Source organism: Lontra canadensis, unplaced genomic scaffold, assembly GCF_010015895.1.
Source record: "Lontra canadensis isolate GAN:19392208 unplaced genomic scaffold, GSC_riverotter_1.0 scaffold72, whole genome shotgun sequence".
In the NCBI taxonomy this organism is placed as follows: Eukaryota; Metazoa; Chordata; class Mammalia; order Carnivora; family Mustelidae; genus Lontra; species Lontra canadensis.
In genome coordinates this window covers 4,889,588-4,914,344 of record NW_022631066.1, presented here as the reverse complement: position 1 = coordinate 4,914,344, position 24,757 = coordinate 4,889,588, and the positions used below count along the sequence as shown (strand labels likewise).

Below are 24,757 nucleotides of genomic sequence, written 5' to 3'. Positions count from 1 at the left end.
GAAATTAAAGCAGTTTAAAAATTAAAGCATGACAGAATAGGGGAGAATCATTCCAAATGCATAAGACAACAGGTACATGGTATGAGTTGGGGGCATATTGTCATATTCATGGGAATATGACAGTGTGAATGAAGGCAGTGTGATTGATGTGATGAGGAAAATGAAGTAGAAGAGACTGTCTGTGTCCAAAGCAGGGTGTTGGTAAGGACTTTGAATTTTGTTCTAAGTTTGATGAGAAGCCTCATTAGAGCAGGAGAGTGATTTGATCAGATTTCTGCTTTAAGAGGATTACTTTTTAAAAGATTGCTCCCTGCTGTAGAAAATAGAGAGATGCAGGAGACCAGTGAGAGAGCTGTTACAGAAGGCCCGAGGAGCTTCAGGGAAAAACTCAACCAAATGTAATTTTTCTTTTGAGGTCCTAAAAAATTTAATATCTAAAATGTATTGTGGAAGTGGGAAAATACATAGCATTTGAAGTTTTAGAGAACTGTTTTTATATCTCTGGGATTTTTGTGATGCCTGGCAACCTACTTCGTGTTTCTTTATCATTCATTGAGTTACTGTAAGGATTCATTGTGTAAAGTATATTATGTGCCTCTCTGAGACCTTGGAGTATCATATGTGTTAGCTACACTTATCAAAAAGTTCCCATAAACATGTGATTAACTAGTCACTTAGTTTTAAAATAAAGGACAAACAAAAAGACCAACTAGAAAAAAATCCACTGATAGATGTTAAGGATAGAGAAAGGAATTCAGTACGGAAAGAAAATCTAGAAATCTGATTCAATATCAGATACCTGTTGAAGCTTATTGAGAACACCTCTTTATTAGGGGCACCTGAAAGAAAGGTACTCTTTTTTCCTTCATTTTAGCATTCAAAGTATGAGAGTATATCCATTTATTTATAGTTTGCTAAGTAACATCACCTCTTGTCTCATTTTATTGGGTTTGTGAAGTATGTTTGTCACAGGTCAAATAAGCGTAGATTTGTATTAAAAAAACACACAACAGTTTGCTTTAAAGTGATATTTTCTTCTAATTTCTGTTCTCTTTTCTACATACTGATTTTCCCTTAAAACCCATGCTATAAACTTTGGAAGTGAGAAAAACTAAATAATATGAGTCATATAATAATTATTTAGAGAGAAGTTTTTATCGTGAAAGATGCAAAACTTTTTGGTGAGGGCATGGAAAAAAAAACCTGACTAAATAAAAGTATATTAATACCTGTCATTTGAAATATCAGACTGCTTAGTATTGGGATAGTAATGGTTACCTTAGAACTGAGAATTTGGCCAACTGGGTACCAGTTGGTAGGAGGAAACCATCCAGTTTTTCTACATATGTTGGCATGTGAAAATTCTAAACTGAGTTATAATTTTTGAAAATCTCTCCTGAATATATTTTTCTATAATTCTTTTGAAATTATAATTAGTCCACTGTTTCTCAGGGGTTTTTTGTTTGTTTCCCCTACAAAATGGGCTAAAGCAGAGAACTGTGTGGATTTTCCAAAGTCCTCCTATGTTAGCTTGAATGACAATTTTTGATTAGTACTGGAGAATGACATCAGTTTTCAAAGGTAAAAATCTCAGGCTGTTTTACAGATCCAAACTTAATAAAGGAACTATCTGTGTGTGCTATGGACTGAATTATGTCCTCCCCAAATTTATATGTTGAAGCCCTAACCCCCATGTGACTGTATTTTGAGATGGGGCCTTGAGGAGGTAATGAAGATTAAATAAGATTATAAGGGTGGGGCCCTAATTCAGTGGGATTATTTGCCTTATAAGAGAAGGTGGAGACACCAGAGAACTTTCTGTCTCTGCCCCATAAGGACACAGTGAGAAGGTAATCATCTCTAAGCCAGGAAGAAAACTCTCACATTGATCTTGTTCTTCTGAGTCTCCAGAGCTGTGAGAAATAATTTTTTGTTATTTAAGCAGCCCAGTCTATGATACTTTGTTAGGGCAGCCTAAGCTGACTATGATAGTATGTAGATGGTACCTGAGATCTTGCCCTATCACAGATGCTAAATCAAGAATGGAAATTCCCATCCTTTTTAGTTATGATGGTCTTTTTAGGTTATTAGAACATCTTGAGGCCCTCCACACCACTGTTGGTTCTTTCCAGCTGATTAAAAAAATGCCACGAATTACACAATATTCAATAACACTGTAAAATTACATATTTTACCCATTGCAATTATATTGGACTTTTGAAAAGTAGTAGTGTGTATGTATGCAAGACCTGTGATTTACTCAGTTTGCACAAATGCTATGCAATCTCCCCAGGGCTTTTTATACCACCTACAACAGGTCTGTGAATTTGCCTTCAATCTGAGAGCCAATTAGAACTCATCAATAAGGATTTTAAGTTCCTATTGAAATAATATCAGTATGATCTAGAACTAGCTACCTATACTGGCTCTTCAAACTGTACACTTGTTTTTAATGAATATCAAGTCAGACGAAGAGTCTTCTGACCCACACCTGGCAGTTATTTCTTAATTTACCTTGTGGTTGTCGGATCTTAGAACCTTAGCTGAAGGCACTTTCAGAGACACCGAGCTCAACTCTTATACAGAGTAAAGTCCAGAACTTAGAGTGGTTATTTAGAGGCAGAAACTGTACTTCAGCCCAAATCTCCTTTGGGCTACATTATTTTAATACTAACCTTGTGCATGTAAATAGAAATCTCATACATATTTTAAGTCTTCCTTTTTTCAATCACACATTTTTGCTAGATATTTGGAGCCCTTGACGATTCCTTATAAGCTGGTGATTCACCTCTTCAGTGGCCACAGTTGGACACGGGATCACTTGCTTGTATTTATAAAAGACGTGATTAATTCATTTAAGACCGCTCCAGACTGCCTCTCTTGCCTCTTCTTCCCGACCACTTGAAGCCTGGAATAGTGTCCCAGGCTCATTCTGCTAAGATTTAAAGGTTTCTATCAGAAAGAGATAGAAGTATACTATATGCTGGAGGAAAGTATGTTCTGCTTCATTTACTAAATCAATCAACATGAACACATGCCACCACATCTCAAAACTCCTGGAGATCTACGTAATCACTTAATTGAACTGTAGACTCCCAATGTTCCTATTATTTTGAAAGATCGCCAATAAGTGTGTTGCGTATCCTTGGCCTTACAGTTTGTCTCTCTCTACATAGCATGAGAAATGATCTCCTGTATGTGAGAGATTGTTACTGGGGAAATGGAAATTTTCATAGTGGAAATATTGCCAGAATTCTGTATTTTATGTCTTGCACAATAATCTGACCTCACAATACATCCCCCCCTCAACCAATCTTACAGTTTGGGGAGTTACTTAATGAAACTCTTGTGAAGAACTGATAAAATGATCATGCCTATAGAGGGTTATAGACAAGAGATTTCTAGGGGGCTAGACCATGCTGCAAAGAGACCAGCTAGATAAAAATCCTTACAGAAATGGTGAAGGTATGTGTAAAGGATGGGCATATGAGAATTGGGGCAATAACCTGATATAATCAACAGGAGATACAGGAATTGGTTTTTGTTCTTCTGACACTATAACCGTAAATTGAATTGTATTCTGTGTAATTGTTCTTGTATCTGAAGAGGGTATAGCTGTAGTACTCGCTGATGTATATTGAAGGCTACTTGAAGGTAAGATATTGTTCCTATCATGCTGCCGTTATGTGGGACTAATTTAATACTCCTTTATAAACTCTGTTTGTAGGCTTTTCAATTGTGTTTAAATACATTGGTCTAATTTGATTCTTTGGCAACAGTAAAAGAAAGTGAAAATACTATCATTTGCTTTTTGTTAAAAGATACTCCTATAACTTAAGTATCTGCCCACATCACATACCCTATAGATCACCTTCTTGTTAATGTAATTGGGAAAGGTAGGGGTTCAGGTGGGATTTTTTTTATCTCACATCTCTTTCCATGTAGTCTGTTCCATGTTTCATGACGTCCTCAATGCTCCCAGACCAACTGGTAACTGCCTCTCATTCCGCTGGGCTGCTGCTGCAAGTCCAGGAGGCTCGCCTTACTCTATAATTTTACCTCTGGCAAAAGAGGAATTATGTGCACAGAGAATTTCACAGCTTCAATCCACTGTAATGAACTGAACACATCATAGCCTTCACTAAAGTGACAGAACTCACTAGCAACTGAGCCGGTGAGCACCAGAGATCAGATCACCTGCCTGCAAGTTTAATGTCTTGAACCGTTCTAACTTTCCCTTTTCCACCTTCCTTCCTGTACCCACGACGTCGCCAGAATGTAGCTATGTCTCCAGCCTACTGTTTCTTTCTGAAATCCTTGAAAGTAGGTCCTAGAAATAAGCCCACAGATTACACTAGGATGTAGCTAAAAGAAAGTCATAAACAACTCCTTAAATGTTTTTCATAGAATTATAAACATTGCCAAGATCTAGAAGTTCTATTGAATAATTCTTCAACATTAACTTCCATACATTCCATCACAATGTTTCCCACCAAGAATATGTTGTACCTTACACACATGAAACAAATGATTTCTGCATAAATGAATGAATAAAGAAGAGAGATAATTTAGCCATGCTTCTATAAAACACAACATAAAATCATTTTATGTAGATTCAAACTAAGTATTTCTCATTCAAAATTTAGTAGAAATGAATATTTTTGCTTCTGTTAGTGCTGATTTCATTTACAGAAGGTAGAGAAAAAATTATCATCTACATCAATTAGGTTACTGAAGCTAATATTTTAAAGAAAATGTTTAATGGAAATTTATCTATCAGCTATTTCACAAAGCCATTTTAACTTATTGACCTTGAAGCTCTACACTGAGTGTGAATGCCTGATTTATCGTATCTTTAAGGAGTCTTCCTTAAGCACTTTTCAAAGCACCTGTCATAGTAATTCTATATTAACTGTATATAACATCGTGGCCTTGTGTCTCTTGATATATGTTGGTGGTTTAATTTCAGGAAACAGCCACTGATACCTTAAAACATCTTCACATTTTTTAATGCTTTATGTGAAGAAAAAAATGTGGTTATATATTATGTTTATTATAAAATTTCAAACAATAGAGTTAAGGGAAAAGAAACTCCCCTAAGTCCCATTGCTTAGAAATAATCAATCAGTATATGGTATCTTTTGTACCTGTGCGTGTGTATGTGTGTGTGTGTAATCAGAGAGGATAGAGAGGGAGGAGAGTAGACATACACATTTATATTTAGATGGAGTAATTTTGTAAAATTGAGATTGCACTGTATTATTTTTCAGAAAAATAATGAATTTAACTCCATATCTGCTATCCTTTGGCAACATACATGCCATCTGTGGGCCACTAGTCTCAGACTTTTGTATCAAAATGTTATCTTAAAATTAAAAAATTGGGCTTATTATTTTTTAAAACTATATTTATGTATCTTAGATTCACATTTCTATGACCTGGCATGGAACATGATATTAGATTATTTTTATAGTTTCATGATCCATATCATCTACGTTCTGACTTACAACCCTAACAACTAAATTGTCTTATTTTTCTTAATGTAATTTCCATTGAGTGGATGCTCACCATCTGAATGTTAACTATAGTGTCTCCATTCCTATGACCATATTTGATTCACCCCCTGGTTTATTTGGTTATATAATTCAGCATTACATTTTGAAAAAGTCTCATTTATGGTATATTCTCTCTGTATTTTATTTACTAAAAATATGCTTGTAGATATGAGAGTGACCTGGCTATGACATCTGTTACCTCATTGATTGCCAGGGTTGGTTCAACTGATCTGGCTGGCTAGGTGGGTGTGCCCTTCCTCCCCAGCACTCCATGCAAGTCCCTCCAGAAGCTGTCCAGGCAGTGGAAAAAGACTACCTCCCCTGATAGAGGAGAACAATATTTCAATCAAGGGTGTACGAGTAGCTGTGACACTCTGCTAGAACTTTCAATCAATCTCTCAAGGTCTATGTGTAAGAGAACATAGGGTGGTCAAGCTTCCAAAACTCCAGACACATCTTTAAAAAAAGAAAGGAAGAAAGAAAGAATATGTTTTCTTTATACTTAGACTACAGATTTGTTGCACAAAAATTTCTTAAGTGATAACTTTCTTCTGCACAGTGATTATGTAGACATTGTTTCCACTGGATCTCATGGAGAAGTATTGACTATCAAAGGTTTTTTCCTCTCATGGAGGAGGAAATCCCGTATGGATAAGTTGGTTTGTCTTTCTAGATGTCTATAAGGCTTCTGCTTCATTTTTTAATTAAAAATTTATTGAGGTATAATCGACCTACAATATTATATTTGTTTCAGATATACGCCATAATGATTCAATTTCTGTGTGTACATTGTGAAATGACCCCCACAATAAGTCTAGCTACCATTTGTTACCAAATAACGTTAATGCGGTATTACTGATGGGACTGTGTGGGGAATCTTGATGATGAACATTACATCTCCATGACTTATTTATTTTATAATTGAAAGTTTATACTTGGGATCCCCTTTATCCATTTTTGCAACCCCAACCCTCTGGCAACCACCAGTCTATTCCCTGTATGTGACTCTGGGTTTTATTTGGTTTTGATTTTTAGACTTCACTTAGAAGTGAAATAATGGGGTGTTTGTCTTTCTCTGCTTGACTTATTTCACTTAGCATAATGCCCTCAAGTTCCATCACTGCTGTCATAAAGGGTAGGATTTCATTGTATTTCATGGCTGAGTAGTAGTATATTGTATATACATCTTCTTTATCCATTCATCCAACAGTGGATCCTTAGGTTGTTTCCATATCTTGGCTACTATAGATGATGCTGCAGTAAACACAGAAGTGCACATATCTTTCATATGAGCATTTTTGTTTTTATCAAATGGATACCCAGGAGTGGAATTGCTGTATCATTTGGTAGTTCTATTTTTAATTTTTTGAGCAAAATTCCATAGTGGCTAAACCATCTACTACAGCTCACAAGTGTTCTCTTTATTCCACAAACTTGCCAGCACTTGTTATTTTTTTCTTTTAGATAATAATCATTAAACAGGTATAAGGTGATATCTCATTATGGTTTTGATTTGCATTTCCCTTATGACTAGTGATGTTGAGCATCTTTTCTTCCAAGTATTGTTCTGAGTGATGTTGTCCCTTAAGTCCCTTAAGCCATCGCTATTAAGTTTGTGTGTGTTTGTGTTTTACTTTTTCCTGCTCCTCTTGAGTTCCAGTGTTTTGTCTTCTAGCTTGCTGATCCATTCTTCTTTATTCAATCTGCTATTGGACCCCTCGAATTCCTCTGGTGTATTCTTCAGTTAAGTGATTGTACTCTTCAGCTCTGTGACTGCTATTTGATGCTTTCTTATATTTTCTACCTCATTGTTGAAGTTCCTACGATGTTCATCCATACATCTCCTGAGTTCAGTGAACATCTTTAGGACTATTACTTTGAATTTCTTTTTCTACCTGATAAAGAATTCTTTGTTTCATCGAGGTCTTTTTCTGAGGGTTTTGCCTTTTTCTTTTACTTACAACATACTTCTCTCTTTCCTAATTTTCCTTGACTCTCTGCCTTTGCTTCCATGTATCAGGTAAAACAACTACCTCTCACAGTCTAAAGAAGTGGCCTTGTGTAGGTGATGAGCCTTCTTGTGCAAACTTGTCCTAGCTCTTGGGTGTCTCTTGATTCTTTGTGGTTCTGTAAGTCCCCCGATTTATTCCTGGTCTGCCCCTGTTTGTGAGACTGTGCCAGGATCCATGCGTGTTCCAAGTGGACAAATCTCATGGAGCCCTTAGTTCCAGGCTAGACACAAGAAGCAGGCCCCGAGGGAGCAGTTTTACAGTGTGCAAATACATACAGTCTTGTGGGGCCATTATCGTAATCCCTACGGCCTCCAAACCAGGAGATCTAGAGGAGTCCTCTGGGTGACAGTTGCAAAAATCGGGGCTCCAGATGAGTATGTAAGCTCCTTTCTGGGAGGTCTCGTCAAGCTGTAGGGAGGCCATGGGGGTGTGCAAGGATGGTGTCTCCCTTCTTATATTCTTTGGGAGTACCTCCATGGCCTCCGAATTCGTGGAAACCAGAAGCTGTTTCTCAGGCTGAAGCTCCAGATTAAGTAAGTGGGCCTTCTTCACAAGAAGACTGGGTTGTGTTGACTTGCCAGGAACACTCTCTCTGATTATTACCTTCTTCAAGGAGCCAGTCAATCAAAGGTGAGGGGATGGGTGGGCGGGTCCCTGTGTGGATTGCATGCACCCACCGGCTTCAGCTAGGCAGCTAGAGAGTGTAGGGGGTAGGGCATGCTCACTGGCTCACTCACAGTCCTCGGAGGCGGGGACTATCTTCACTGCACACACCTGTGGGCTCCAAGAATGCAACAAGAGAGTTCCTTGTCTGTGCGCATGTCCGCTTTAGGCTGGGATTGGGGAACACCACAACCACTCATGCTTACCAACCCTGTCCAGGGAACAGGGAGCAAAGTGTTGTAACTGCCTTCTCTCACAGACTATAGTTAGGGAGCTGGAGAACCCTGTGACCATTTGCGCTCACCTGCCCCAAGCAGGGAGCAGGACATACTGCAAGGGCCTGCACCCTCCAGCCTCAGGAGGGCAGTGGGATGGTGCCATCATCACCACTCAGCCCCACCTGTCTTGGCAAGGTGGGAGGAGGATGCCAAGTTCAAGCTCATCCACCTGCACTAGCAGGGTAAGTGGAGAATGTAAAAATGGCCTTTAGCAGTATCTCCATCTCCAAGGAGAGTTTCAGCTGTCCTCTGGCTCTACAACAGGTGCTTTTATTGATTGATTATTTATTTATTCATTTTTGTAGCAAATGTTTTTAGATTAGCAAATGAATTTCACGTATAGTTCAGGTGCTTTCCAAACTGCCCCCCCCCACCCCACCTACTGGGTCTGGAGGCAAGTGAGACTTTACTGGAAACTTTTAAAAGGAAATCTCAGTTTCCCTTAGCACTTCAGATCCCTTGGATATCAGCACTTTTGGTTTTCCAAGCCGGATATTTTAGGGGTCATCTCTATGGTGCAGATCCCAGGGGTTGGAGTGTCTGATATAGGTTGTCACCAGTTCCTCACTCCTCCTGGAGAAGCACCAGGCAGGTTAGATCTCCCTCCCTATTGTATGCCCCCACACCAGTGGTGGGATTTTGGGGAGACCTGTCTCTATCTCTAGCCCATCCTGGTGTGGTGTTTTTATCCTTTGCTGTGGAGAAGCCGTTCACCCAGCTTGCCGATCTTTTTCAGAGGGAAATGATCCTGCTGTCATAGTCTGGTGTGTCCCTGGGAGGAGGAGATTTTAGGTTCTTCTTACAACACCATCTTGTGGAATGCCCTGCTTCTTCTTCTTTTTTTTTTTTTTTTTAAACCTATGAGAAATCTCACCAGGAAATTTCTTTCTTTCTTTTTTTTGTTTTTTTTTTGTTTTAAGATTTTATTTATTGGGCACCTGGGTGGCTCAGTAGGTTAAGCCTCTGCCTTCGGCTCAGGTCATGATCTCAGGGTCCTGGGATCGAGGCCCGCATCGGGCTCTCTGCTCAGCGGGGAGCCTGCTTTCTCCTCTCTCTCTCTATGCCTGCCTCTCTGCATACTTGTGATCTCTCTCTCTGTTTCAAATAAATAAAATCTTAAAAAAAAAGATTTTATTTATTTATTTGATGGAGATCACAAGTAGGCAGAGAAGCAGGTAGAGAGAGAGAGAGGAGGAAGCAGGCTTCCCGCTGAGGAGAGATCCTGATGCGGGACTCGATCCCAGGACCCTGAGATCATGACCTGAGCCGAAGGCAGAGGCTTAACCCACTGCGCCACCCAGGTGCCCCAGTATTCCTTGCTTTGCACCACACCCAGTGCTCCATGCAATCCGTGCCCTCTTCAATACCCACCACCTGGTTCCCCCAACCTCCTAGCCCCCGCCGCTTCAAACCCCTCAGATTGTTTTTCAGAGTCCATAGTCTCTCATGGTTCACCTCCCCTTCCAATTTTCCCCAACTCCCTTCTCCTCTCTAACTCCCCTTGTCCTCCATGCTATTTGTTATGCTCCACAAATAAGTGAAACCATATGATACTTGACTCTCTCTGCTTGACTTATTTCACTCAGCATAAGACACTTCTCCAATGAAGACATACAAATGGCCATCAGACACATGAAAAAATGTTCATCATCACTAGCCATCAGGGAGATTCAAATTAAAACCACATTGAGATACTACCTTACACCACTTAGAATGGCCAAAATTAGCAAGACAGTAAACAACTTGTGTTGGAGGGAATGCAAGTTAGTGCAGCCACTTTGGAGAACACTGTGGAGATTCCTCAAGAAATTAAAAATAGAGCTTCCCTATGACCCTGCAGTTGCACTACTGGGTATTAACCCCAAAGATACAGATGTAGTGAAAAGAAGGGCCATCTGTACCCCAATGTTTATAGCAGCAATGGCCACGGTCACCAAACTGTGGAAAGAACCAAGATGCCCTTCAACGGACGAATGGATAAGGAAGATGTGGTCCATATACACTATGGAGTATGATGCCTCCATCAGAAAGGATGAATACCCAACTTTTGTAGCCCAGGAAATTTCTTAATATTCCAAAATTCTATTGCAGATTTTCTTGGGGCATGGTATATAGATTCAAGTCTTTCTTTGCCTCAGAAAAATGGTTCATCTAATACATTAAAAGAAAACTTCTCTCTGCCACTGTGTATATGTATATATATATATATCATTTATCTGATATACAGGATCTCTTTTTTTCTATAATTTATATGATTATCCATCTTCAATATTTATTTTCTTCTTTTCCATTTCATGTTGTGTACATTTCTTAAGACTGTTTTCCATGTTTTAACTAGTAATTTATTTTTTTATAAATTACTTTTATTAAATTTTTATTTTTTTATTCTGTTCTTTTTGGTGGGGGGAGACAGAGGGAGAGGGAGAGAGAGAATCTTAAGCTGGCTCCATGGCCACAGTGGAGCCACACGCGGGCCTCTATCTCACAACCCTGAGATCATGACCTGAGTCAAAATCAAGGGTGGGCCGCTTAACCAACTGAGCCACCCACACACCCCTTTTCTTACTGCTACTAATGAATTCATTGCTGTAATTTTTCCCTGAATACTACCAGCTCACTATTTTTCTTCTTTTATGGTTGTATCATGTTCTCTTAGTTTCTTTTATCAACATTAATTTTTATAGAACATAGAGAACTATTTTTAAACTCTGTTTTTGAGGAATTTAATATACACAAGTAGTACTTTATTAGTTTTAAACATTTACCTTTATGTGCAGTATGTAGTTCTTGTGAACTCATGTATGTGAGAACGTAATATATTTGGTATATATTCACGCTTGGTAAGAACCATTCAAATTATAATATCCCTTTATTTATTGCCAAACTGTCTTCATGAGGTAACCAGCTGATCCAGTGCTAAATGCCTTTAACTACGAACTTTGCTTATGTCTTATCTATTCATTTTCATGCATTTCGAATGACCAGCACAGTGATGTTCATACAACCTGTACTTGTTTTGTTTTTGTTTTTGTTTTTATTCTCAGTGAAGTAAATTTAGAGTTCAGATGCTGTTACTGTATGAGACAGTGTAAGGCATCCATAAAAATGACCCATCATCAAACCAATGTAACACCGAACACCGATGATAGGAGACAGGTTAAGAGTGGTTTAGGAATTGTATAAACTGATTGTTCCAGAATGGTTAGCTATAGTTACAATGATTTCCCCCCTGTATTTTTGGTGTATGTCCTCTGTTTACAGCTGCACATTCGCAGGCATATTTGAGAAGCATGGATTTATAGGATTTATAGCTACCTACTGTGCCATCTACTTTCAGTAACAGTTGGTTTCCTAAATGAATTGGCAAGTAGGCATATCACAGTAGTGTTTTGTTTTATTTTCTATGGCATTAGAAATAGTTTGCTTTCGAGCAGAAAAGGGGAATCTTTGTGCCTGAAGTGGTTTTTGACAACTCTTTAAGTACCATTACTCCCATAAAGGACAAGATGTGGTTTGAATAATTTAGTAGTGCTAAAATGTCACATTTTTGAGGTATCTATTTTATGGCTTTCCTTGAAAAACTGAACCAAACACCTCTCCCTGGAATTTAACAACTTGTGTCTCTAAATTCTGGGTAAGCAATAAATTGTCTTCCTCTTTTGAATAAAAGTTGCCATGACAACTTGGCAGGCTTGGGCTATAGAAGTCGAACACCAAACTCCAGTCTTTAGTTTCTCAATATTTTCAAAGATGTGACATAATTTGGGGCAGCTCTGATTTAAGTAAAAATGAACATTATTATTAGACATATCAGTGATTGTAATTAGAAAAAGATCATGTGTATTTTTGCAAACAGTCCATTATTTAAGCATAATGATATTCTTTATGTTAACTTCAAGACTGTCTCTTGATTAATTATAGAGACTTAGGAGTTAAGGGACATACCAAAGTCATTTTAGATATGTCAATTGTAGCAATTATGTTGAACTCTATACTGAAAGTCTATAATTTTTAAGAGAATATTTATTTGGTACTTATATGGTAAGTTTTGGCAACATCATAGACTCTGTCACATAATTCACCTGAAGGTCACATCTCTGACCTCAGTCTTGCTCAACTCTTTAGAGTAATACTAGCAATAGGGAGAAGAATTAAAATTTTTATTTAAACTTATTGACTATTTCTTTCAAAACCCTCCTTATATGCAATTCATTGAAATATAAAATGAATCATTATCCTTTATAATTCAGGCTTGACGATTTCCAGCAGTATAGATGCAAGTGTCCGTTCCTGCCGTGTAATTAGCTGGAATACCAGAATTGAATAGATGTTTATTATCCAGATCTATAAGTCTGTAGAGATTACCTTATTCAATGTTGCTTAAATTAAGTCTCTTTTCATTGGAAGTTACGGAAATGTGTTTGTCAGGATTCTTTGGTTGGAAGTTAGGGAAATGTGTTTGTCAGAATTGACAATAACTCAATTCAAGGTGTTTTAATAATAACAAATATTTAATGATTCAACTAAGTGAAAAAGCCCAGGGTGCACGAAATGCACTGGATGAGGGTGCTGGCTTTGTTGTGCTTGCAGAGATGATGACTTCATCTCTGTCTGTGTTTGCTTTATCTTCAGGTGGGGGTTCCTCATGGTAGCAAAATAGTGGCAGTAGTTACAAGTCATATGGCTAGGCATCTCAGCCATCAGAATAAGGCAAATTATCTCTTTTTATATAAACTCCTACATGTCTCACTAATTGGTCTATTTTAGGTTATGTGCTTCTAATGCCATGGGCTGTTGTGGCCGGTGGAATGATGGGTGTAGAATGGCTCAGTGTCAAAGAGGGTACCCACCTCACAGCTTCCATGGTGAAGCACCAGACAGCAGAGAGGTGCCGAATATGTGTTAGAGACACAACAAAATGCTTGTTCCCCTCCTAGAACCCAGGCAGTCAGTGTCATAATGTTCTGGAAGGGAGTGCTGGAAAACCACTAGAATATTAAATCTCTCTTGGGCTGCATGGAATCTTATTCATGGTTCTTCTTTGTATCTCCTTTTCTCTTCTTTCTCTGAAGAACTTTTTCATTTTTCATCATGGTTATACCCATAATTTGCATGTGATACCTAGAGTTTAATTAGAGGTTGGAGATTTACCTAGGATTTTTTTTAATCTTACTGTTAACATTTAATCACTGTTCTCCAGACTTATATTTAGGGCCATAATTTTTCTTTTATTCACGGGGAAAAATCTGTTTAGAATACTGCCTAGGAAATTCCTTTCCTTTATATAGTCAGCTTTCTATATTAATAGCCTGATGACTTGTGAAAAGGTTCTTGGAATTCCTGTTCTGACTAGATTTCAAGAATAATTGTTATTTTATTTAATTAGCACTTCAGTAACAAATGCATTCAACAGAGTTTGCATTCCATACCTTATTATTCAAATCATATACCTTCTATTTACCAAACATTATCTTTACATATACCTGAATGTTTTTAAATATATTTTATCTAGCAGACTCCTCAAACTGATAAGCACATTCACATTTTATGGTAAAAAAAGAAAAAAGTAAAATCCGTTGCAATCTGAGTTAGGCAAGAATCATATGATTTTTCTGGGTGTTCCTCAGCAATATCCCCCTTTTAAAACATTTAAATCTCTTCATTGAGTGAAAATTAAAGGTTTTGTGATGGGCATCATGGTGATAATCAATACTGTGACTTCAAATAAAAGTAGAATTTAATAACTCAAATTATAGGGGAAAAAATGTGTTGTTTCCATTCCTAGGATCATTAACTTAGATCTGGCCCAAGTTTTAAAGAAGAGAAGTTTGGATTTGTCGTCACTCAGTAGTAATTATAGTTCAGGTTTTCAGTAAATAGTTCCAAAAGTGACATTTTGTTCAGACGGCAGTTAGAGCCCCAGAATTACTGTGGTAAAAAGACTATTGTAAACAGAGAGTACATTTTCCTCTAAGTTTTATTTATTTAACAATTTCCTCTAAAGAGGGTTATTTTATATGTTTTTAAATCTAATTCGTTTTCCTTGGAGGTTATTTAATGCCTCTGGCTATTTTGAAGAATAGTAACATGTCTAGTTTCATAGTACCATTTTTGTTCGTTTTTTAAGAATTTTAGGGACACTCTCTCTAGAGTTTTTTCTTTCCTTTGGGGGCAGGCTTTCTTTTTTTTAATGGAACTCTGTCTACAGCTGTGTCAATTATATAAATTAGGTATATACTGACTTAAATGCTTTTTTTTCCCAGCCTTATTGAGGCTGGAATACATAATTGACATAGAACATTGTATAAGTTTAAAGTGTACATCCTCTTGATTTGGTGAACTTATATACTGCAAAACGATTGCCCCTAATGCTACCATTACTGTTTGCATTAGCTAAGACCTCCATCACATCTCATAATTACCATTTCGTTTTTGTAGTGAGGCATCTATTCTCTTAGCCTACCTTCAAGTGTATAATTACAGATTCATTAACTGTAGTTACCATGCTGTAGGTTAGATCCCCAGAAGGTATTTGTCTTATAACTGGCAATTTGTACTCTCAGCCAACATCTTCTCACTTCCCCCATTCCACAGCCCCTGGTACCACCATCGTACTCTGTTTTTCTGAGTTCAACTTTTTCAGATACCACATATAAGTGAGAATATACAGGATTTGTCTTTCCCTGTCTGATTTTTTTCACTTAGCATAATAACCTCAAGGCCCATCCATGTTGTCTCTGTTCTTGATGTGCATTATTCTTTTATTATAGGAGGACACAGATCACAATTACTATATATCTCGGATATATGGTCCCTCTGATTCTGCCAGCCGGAGTTTGTGGGTGAACATAGACCAAATGGAAAAGGACAAAGTGAAGATTCATGGAATATTGTCCAATACTCATCGGCAAGCTGCAGTAAGTGCTTTGGCATTTTTAGGGCTTTTTCCTGCTGTGAAAAAATTCTTACTTTAATTGGCATATCAGCCCTGGTTTGTTGTGTCCACTTTTTATTATTTTGATCTGCAATTGCAATTTAGATTAGTAATTGCATATAAGATCTTAAAGAAAATGAAAAAGAATTATTTTGAGAAGCCACTATCAATTTAATAATTAATTAAGTAAATTAGCCATAATTTCCCTAGCAAAATGATGAGTTGAATATTCAAAGTTAAGATTGATCTGGGATGATTTTCAGTCTTCTTGTAATCTATGAATTTAGAGAACATTGGGAAAAAAAAAACTAGGTGAATTTGGTATCTCCCATTTTACACAGGTTTATTAATCTCTTGGTCTGAAAAAGATTTCACCAGAAACATTTATGATTCCAGTGGCATCTCAGTGAAGAAGTTTGATATAAAGGAAAAAAATTAAATCTGAAAATCTCCAAATATTTTTTCAGCCTGATTTTATCATTTACCAGCTCTGGATCCTTAAACAAGGAATGTAATTTTATAATGAGGTGTAGTTTCTGCATCCATATAGTGGTAATGGCAGGATACTAATACAGGCCTCACTTACTTTACATGGTTTTCCATGTCCTATTCCACATGTCCGACTACGGGCTTATATAGATTAGCTTTTCAATCTTCACAGCATATCCCCTTTTATTTAAATATTATTGCCATCCAGGTATTGGAGATGAGAGAACTGAGTGTTGGGAAAGTCAAGGAACCTGCCTAAAGGTCTCCAGCTAGTAAATGATGAGACAGCACTTTTTAATAGTCATTTTCTGAGAAATTCTTGATTTAACTTTTCAAAAGTATTTAGTTTTGCTCTCATGGATAATACCAATGATCTTACCATCAAGGAAATCATGTCTTTGCAGTTTAATATGATTTAAAGTGAAAACACAACAACTTCAGCCTTTCAAATGTAATTGCCACTATTGATTTAAAGATAGAACTAAGAGAGTCAATGGCTTACGTGATTTAAAGAGGCACGGATTTGATGGTTATATCAAAATTTTTAGCCAAAAACCTTAATTGTGTATATGTAGACTTTCCTCTTTCCAGGAAATCAACTTCTAACAGTTAAAATGGAAATTAATAACTTACCGTGAGATGATTCTTTGAATTGTCGGTGTGGAGCACAAGTTTTCTGAGACTGAGAAGCAAACAAAGGAGACATCTCGCCTTACTGAATTCTGTCATCCCTTTTCTTTTCCATATTCAGGCAACCCTGGGCAAGATGACAGATTCAGAAATGATTCACTGTTGGATTTAGAACAGATTTTCCCAAAAGAAGAGAAAATGAGAAAGATTAGATTAGGACAATGTCTATCGGAAATTTCTTGCATTTGACAGTCTTCCCACTATATTACAGTACCTAATAGTGTAAAATGCCATTTGCTAAAGTTCACATGTTGGGTGCAAACAGCTGAAGGACGTTTCCATAAATTGGCCCAACTGTGGTGTCAGCCGCTATGGATGAAACCTCTAGGAAAGAATGAAGGTTATCAGTTAAACTGTTAGTGGATTTCTGCTTACACACTTTTATAATTTCCTCTGCTCTTCCAAAAGTGCAGCAGTTTGAATGTCCTGTCTGTCCTTGAAGAATATTTTTTCTGTTGGGAAGAGGGCTCGCTTAGTTGCCATGTGGCCTCAATTCTCTGATTAGTCTCAAGAAAAATCATGATGCTGTAATGAGCCATTTTTTTCTTACTGGTAGTGTGGGAGTAACACTGTTGTTTTCAACACCAAAGATTGGCTTAAATGCAAATGCTTGAGCTTCTGCTTGTGACTTAGCTGGTGTTCCTACATAGACATCAAAATACTTACCATTGATAGAAACTTTTATTTTAGCTACTCTGTCATTGTCATACCTTGTTTTTTTTTTGTTTTGTTTTGTTTTGTTTTTTAACAAGAGTTTTAGCCATTGAAAACATTTCTTAGTGTTAGAAACTGGTCTTATACCCATTTTCCCTATCACTATCAACAGAACACACACACACACACCCCCTAGGTACAGGCTTCCATTTACAACAACAGAATTGATAATATTTCTTAGTTTTTTGTTTTCTTTTTCCTGGAAAACTTCACCATTTAGAGTCCTTCACTTAAGTATATTTTTATGTTGGAACTTACATATTTCGTTAATAGAATATTTTAAAAATTTTTTCTACAGGGGCACCTGGGTGGTTCAGTGGGTTGAGCCTCTGCCTTCGGCTTGGGTCGTGATCTCGGGGTCCTGGGATCGAGCCCCGCATCGGGCTCTCTGCTCAGCAGGGAGCCTGCTTCCTCCTCTCTCTTTGCCTGCCTCTCTGCCTACTTGTGATCTCTGTCTGTCAAATAAATAAGTAAAATTTAAAAAAAATTTTTTTTCTACAAACATTCTTGCTTTGTTCAGTGTGTCTGTTAAATCTTAGTCTGAGATTTCCAAATTTTAAAGAGTGATTCATGTTTAAAATTTCCTCAGTTGGCCTCTCCACCTTTCCAATCTTGCCTCATTTTCTTTGCTCCATTTCTGTTATGCCTTCCTGGGAGAAGAATCAGGTTGAGGACAGAACTGTAATGTATTATGACCAGGGAGCTCAATAGGGTCCATAAACACCCTCCCTCCTACCCCCACACAACACACACACAACCCAGGCACCAACTGCTGCTACTCTCCCCCGTGATGTTACTGAGAGGCTTCAGCACAAGGGAAAATGACAAACAGGACATGTCACATCCACTTTATTAATTAGGTTTGTTGATGTCGTAAGCATCATAATCCTTGGTGTAAAGCTCTCTGGTAATTTAGCTGGAAACAGGACTTAAATTTAAGCTCTAAGGGAAGACGGATGTTTCTCAAATCTTATCACCCAATGGTATAATTTTCATGACCAAGGACATACATTCTGTCAACAAATTAGACAAAAAAAGAGAAAAGAAATCTGTATCTAAAGGCAGACCCAGGAGCATTTGGCTAACAAACCCAACCCTGGATAAGCCAGAGGCGAATGAGAAAACTGGAAAAGACTGGGTGTCCCTGAAGATGCAGCTTCCCTCTCCCTCCCAGGCTGCTGCAGAATGGCTCAGAGGAAGGTAAAAAAGTGTCTGACTTGAAAATATGATATTTTTTTGAAGATTTTTTTTTATTTTTAGAGAGAGAGGACACGAGAGAATGTGCATGCATGCACTCAAGCCGGGAGGGGGTAAAGGAAGAGGGAGAAAGAGAGACCCTCCTCCCACCGCAGGCACAGAGCCCAAGCACAGAGCCAGGTCACTGGCTCAAATCCAGGACCCCAAGGTGATGACCTGAGCCAAAATCGAGAGTTGGCCACTTAACCAACTGAGCCACCCAGGTGGCCCCAGCATGATTTTTTAAAAGAAATATTTCCCCCTCCACCACCATCATTTACAAAGGCAGTCTAAACAGGATTTTGGAGTCTTAAAGTAATATTTTAATAAAAGGAAGAGAGTAGAATTGAAGTAAGAACTTTCCCTTTTCTCCTTTCCACAATAATATTTTATAATTTCAGGGTGGAGGAAAACTTAGAAATCATTTGTTTCAAATCCTTCATAAGCCAAAACACATTGATTTCTTTTTCCTTTTAGAATGTAAACCATACTCATTAGTATGTATATTACATATGTGTGCTATAATTTGATTATGATCTCCCCATTGTCCTTTTTGGTTTGAATCACATTTCTTAAATCATTATTGTAAAAAAAAGCAGGTGTTAAAAACCTAGTTTTAACTTTGATAGATTAGAGGAAGAAGCATGTTTTCATAGACAAAGGATAGTGAAAATTTGTCTAAGTCCCCACCATATGGCAAGCAATGAGCCAGACACTTTATATTCAAATACTGGAACTTATTTAGATTTTTTGTCCTTTATTCAAAGTCACACAGTTGTCAGACTGCAGATCTAGAAGTTTCTGACTATAAACCTAGGAGCTCATCCCACTTGTTTCTTTTCCTCTGTGTGAACCTTCAAATTCCACACTTTTGATATTTTCTTCTATATTTCTATATCCATTATTTAATTTGTTGTGGGACACAAAGTTTAATTCCACAGCCAGACAACTTAGAATTATTTTGCTTTCTGAAACCATAGTTTATGAAATTCTGATTCACAACTTCTAGAGAAGTACCACTGGCCTGGTAGAAGGAATCCAGGGTCACGGAAGTCATGAAACCTTGGCTCCAAAACTCATTTTCTTGGTTTCTGGCCTCTCTGTATCTCAGTTTTATAACTTGGAGGAAAGGGGGAAAAAAATACCTGCCTTGACTACCTTCTAGTGCTACTTTAAGAATAAAAGTGAAATGGATTTGAAAGGATGCTGAAAATAGTAAATAAAAATGAGATTATAAGGCAGTGCTATTTGAGAGGCCTTATTCCTTATAACAAAAAACAATCCCCAAATAAGTTAATCCCAAGTGCTCTCCAGGATTCTCCAGTAGATAGATACACATCTCTATTTTTATCTATGTTGTAGCTCCATAATTTTTTTCCCCAAAAAAACACCAGTGTGCTCTTGGCCAAATGTAAGCATGCTCTTAACTTAACATTTTTCTTTTTTATCTATTTGTTGGTAGAAAGATTGATTCTTTATATGAGAAACCCAAGCAAAAATAAATGAAATTCTGCTCTCTATCTCGGTCATAGTTCAGGTACGGTTTTTTATGGAACTTGTATGTTTTTTGATGTGGTCATTTTTTTTTTTTTAATTTTGAAAATTGGACTACTCTCAGTGGAGATCCTCAGACTATATGAAGATGCCCAGAAACCATCATTTTAAAATATTAATTAAGTTGGGATACCTGGGCGGCTCAGTCAGTTAAGTGTCCGACTCTTGATTTCAGCTCAGGTCATGATCTCAGGATTGTGAGATGGAGCCCTGTGTTGGGCTCCATGCTCAGTGGGGAGTCTGCTTGAGATTCTCTCTCCCTCTCCCCCTCCCTGCCTCTCTCTCTCTTTTTTTTTTTTTTTTTTTGGCCAGGAACATAATACCATTCCAACTAACATTTCCATGGGTCTTTCATTTACATAATGTTGCTGTTGGCGGGCTAAATTTGGATGTCTGTGGTGATTTGATCAGTTGTTTTCTCATACTGCACAATTTCATTTTTTCCTGTACACCAGAAAATCTGTTGAGAAGTTGTTACTTTTCTAAATGATTAACTCAGAAGTCAGTGTAATTTGATGTCTCTATTAGGCTGCAATCTAGACCACATATTTTTGCCTGAGTTCTGTTCACACTAACAATAAGCTGCTTTTATTTATTTTGACTGTGGCTGGTTGGCTAAACTTGCTTCTTTCTGTCATGTGAGCTGCTCCATTTCAAGCAAGACCTAACTGTTCATCAACCTGGCCTTATTGGCCTTTGTTCTTAGGATTTTCCTCTAGTTTAATGACAGACTGGCATGAGTTGTGTCTCCATGAGTCTCTCTGCTAAAATTTTGGTTTAATTAGTTCATTTTACTATTATTATTGTACTTAAGTCACTTATCAATTTTGAGAATAATTGTCTGTGTCCTGAAGAAAGTATTACTTGAGGGACTTTTATGGAAAATAAAGGCATGTCTTTGTTCCATTCCACAAAACTAACATGAGATTAGAGTAGCTGAGTTCTGTTCCTCTGCATCCCAGGGAAACAAGTTGGTCCACCTGCCTTAAAGCCAGTCAATAAATACACAGAAAGATCTATTCCTTCTCCTGCTGATGGCTTTAATAACACAGATTAAATGTTCTTTAGGCTAACCTAATGTGCTGAGTTTAGTAAACATGTTTTACTGATACAATTACCTACATAGATGTATATTAGTAATTATTTAAGCTACCCTTGAGATCTTCCTGTGAATCTAGGAACCACTTCAGACAGAGAAAGGACTTTGGAGAGTCTTAAAGATAGCTTTATGAACCCTACAGTGATCAATTTTAGTGCATGTAACAAGTCTTTATATAAGATAACTTTATATAAGTTATATAAGATATAACTTATATAATACATAAGTTATATAAGATAACTTTATATAAGTTTTCCAATCCAAAAACATACTTTAAAAAGAAATCATACTCTAATTCATCATATTTCAGTTCAATTCAATCTTATTTCTCCATATGTGTCTTTAGTGGATGACACCATTATTTGTGTAAAATCAGAGTCTTGGAGGTAATCTTATTCATACTCTGTGACCAGGGACAGTTGTAAAATAATTCTAGATAGATAAATCTCTGCCCAGCTTTCAAAGTCACAAGTGAGGCAGACACTTGAGGCTTCTCTGGAACCTTCTTGGTCTGAGATTTCATTTGCCTGAAACTTTCATAATCATAAAGCTCCTAACATGGGACCCCACAGCCATGTCTCAGGTGGAATAAATAAGTTCATTTACTCCTGTTTTTCCTTCTAGATTCTCTTCTCCAACCTATTTTTGACCATCTTTTCTGAGATGTCTCCATGAGCCCACGAAGACTTACTAACACTTAATTTTACAAAACATGAGTGCAAAACGTATTCTCACCCTGAAGTTGTAAAATGATAAAGCTTTCACATGACTCTTTTGTGGAAATATTTTATAACTTAGAAAAGTTAGCAAAACATGGAATATAATATTCTTTAAGAGTGAATACTACTGAAAGAAAATATAATTAATTCCTATGAAAAATCTGAAATTATAGAAGATAAAAAAATTTAAGACATTTTAGAACTGGTATTTCTTGGACAAGCTAGTATTTTAGAACTTTTAAAAATACTGGTTATACCAGGATGCCTGTTGGCACAGTCAGTTAGGTGTCCAACTCTTGGTTTCAGCTCAGTTCATGATCTCAGGATCCTTGAGATGGAGCCCTGCACTGGGTTCTGTGCTCAACGTAGAGTCTGCTTGGGATTCTCTCTCCCTCTCCCTCTGCCCCTTCCACTCATGCTCTCTCTCTCTCTCTCTCACTAAAATAAATAAATCTTTAAAAATATATAATACTAATTTTCACTACCTTTATTTTTGTCTCTTTCCTTTTACCAAGTTATACCCTATTGCTTACCCTAAGGAAAATAGTCAGAATCTTACATTGTTTGTTTATAAGTTGGCTTCCCATTAGAATTTCTGCTGTGCCTCAGTTTCTAGACCCAAAAAGTGGGTATCTGTTTCCTTCTTTACTGGAGGTGCTCTGTTAAAATGCCAGTGGGACTAGAAGTGAACCTCCTATAGCCACTCTCAGTTGGTGATGAATTGCCAGGAATGTCTTATCATGCAGCAGCTGCTACCTGAGAAGAAATGCCAAGTAAGATTCATTGCTGATAAATGGGCCAGGGGTTAGGCACCTAAGCCCTAATCCCCTGCAGGGTAGATTGTAGAGACGGGTAGGTTTTCTAAGGGAACAACTCCCAGAAGCTGTGTTGGGAGGCATCATTTTTCACAGATTTTGAAAAATCCAGAAGTTGCCAACTGTGGTAAAATGTTAGAAATTAGTGAATCTGTATAAACAATATAGAAGGCTCTTTGTAACTTAAATTTTAAATGATTTCCAAATAAAAAGTTAAAAAAGAGAAGTTAACAGAGGAAGATGAAGAGGTAAAACTGAACTTGTCCTAAATTTCAATTTCAACCTGTAATCAAGTTTTGAATTGTTTATTTATTCTTCTGATGAACTTGGCCCTCATTTAGTGCCAAATCTTAACATCTCAGTTGAAAGGCAACTTGATATCATGTTTAAATATACAGACTTTGAAACAGGCTGCCTGGATTTGACTCCCCACTTTGCCGACTACTCCTGGGTGACTTTGAGTATGTTATTTACTCTCTGTTCATCACTTTTCTTTTCTGTAAAATGGGAACGATAACAGTATCTACCGTCTAAGGTTGTCGTTAGTATTAAATGATTTACCATTTATGCAATGCTCAATTCATTGGCTGGCATGGTGCTAGAGATATCCGTTACATTAATGTTAACAATCATCATGCAAACAGTTAACCTTTTTAACACAGCTATTTTCCACTGATGAGAAAGAAGGGAAGACAGATTGTAATCAACTCAGGCAAGAGAGGACCTTTGCAAACAGCAAAGGAGCATCTATAGGAGTATTTTTCTTGCCCTGCCCTGTTGGAGGTTCACTGGTCAAGGACAAAACACGAGTGTCATTGCCTTTGGTATACTGTGGTCCCAAGTCACTGCTTAGTGCTTAGTGAGCCACTGCCTGGCTAGCAGGTACCTCTATCCCTCAGTCCCTGAAATGGAAAATTTCAGGCCATGTAAGTGTTACCAGGCAAAGTGACAATGTTATCCAGAATGTAGTCTGTTTACCCTTTTAACATATTTCACGCTTGCTAAGGTTTCCTTACGGCACTGTTTTTAGTGTTTCAAAGACCATTATGTGACATAGAGCCTCAAAGTGAGGTCCCTAGGGGCAGTATCAGCAGCCCTAGAAATTTGTTAGAAGGGCAGAATTTCAACCCCTTCACCCCGAGACCTGCAGAATCAGAATCTGTATTTTAACAAGTACCCCAGATGATTATTATGTGCACTTCAGCTTGAGACGCCTGACGGAATCCATTACCTTGCTTCTAGACCAGTGCGGAAAAATCCAGACGTGGCTTCTGGTTCTCGTCCTCCTCCCACCCACCCTCCTAGGACTTCTTTATAAAATCCCGTTACTCTTTCTCTGTTCCCATGAACAGTGTTGCTCTGCACCCTGCCTGAATGGTAAATATTAACACAAACTACTTTGAATAATTTTCAACATGTGCAAATACAGGGCAAGCTACCGCAAGCCAAGTGTTTGCTGGGAACCATGCAATGCGAGAGGTCAAAAGATAGGGTGCCAGTTCACTTCACCTCTAATTCCTTTAAAGGAGCATCAGGTAAATGCACAGTGTTTCCATTTTGTTTGCCAGTATAGGCATGGTCCCATGCAGAGCGTCATTCAATATGCAGGGTTAATTAAGTTCTTGGTTTTGTTAGGAAAAAAGTGCTGAGGCAGTTAGAATTTCTAACTCAGAAAATCAATTCAATTGATGGGCTTTATTTCTGAAAGGAATAACCAGTCTCTTGTCCATATATTTACATATTGATTAGCCCCTTTCCATGAACGTTTTGATCTTTTAATTAGGTTTCCAGTGTTTTTAGTCACTGGATTAACAATCATGTCCTGTCCACATGGGCTGTGAAAGGTGGTTAACATTGCATTTTTATCAAAAAAAAAAAAGTTTTCCCGTGATCAAAATATTATGAGTTATACTGGCCACTATAGCTGTTTTATTTCTTGAATACACTCAGCTCATTTATGGCCTAAACAGGATTTTTACTTCAGGGGCCATCAAAGAAG

General features: G+C 37.6%; 1 protein-coding gene across 2 annotated transcripts in view; it reads left to right on the top strand.

Annotated features, from left to right (window-relative positions):
• Positions 1–24,757, top strand: part of PLXDC2 (plexin domain containing 2) — a 467,666-nt gene that overhangs the window by 214,608 nt on the left and 228,301 nt on the right. For both annotated transcript variants that reach the window (XM_032880865.1, XM_032880866.1), the window contains exon 3: positions 15,279–15,425. In XM_032880865.1, the coding sequence (XP_032736756.1) occupies positions 15,279–15,425 (147 nt within the window). The remainder of the gene's footprint in view (positions 1–15,278; positions 15,426–24,757) is intronic.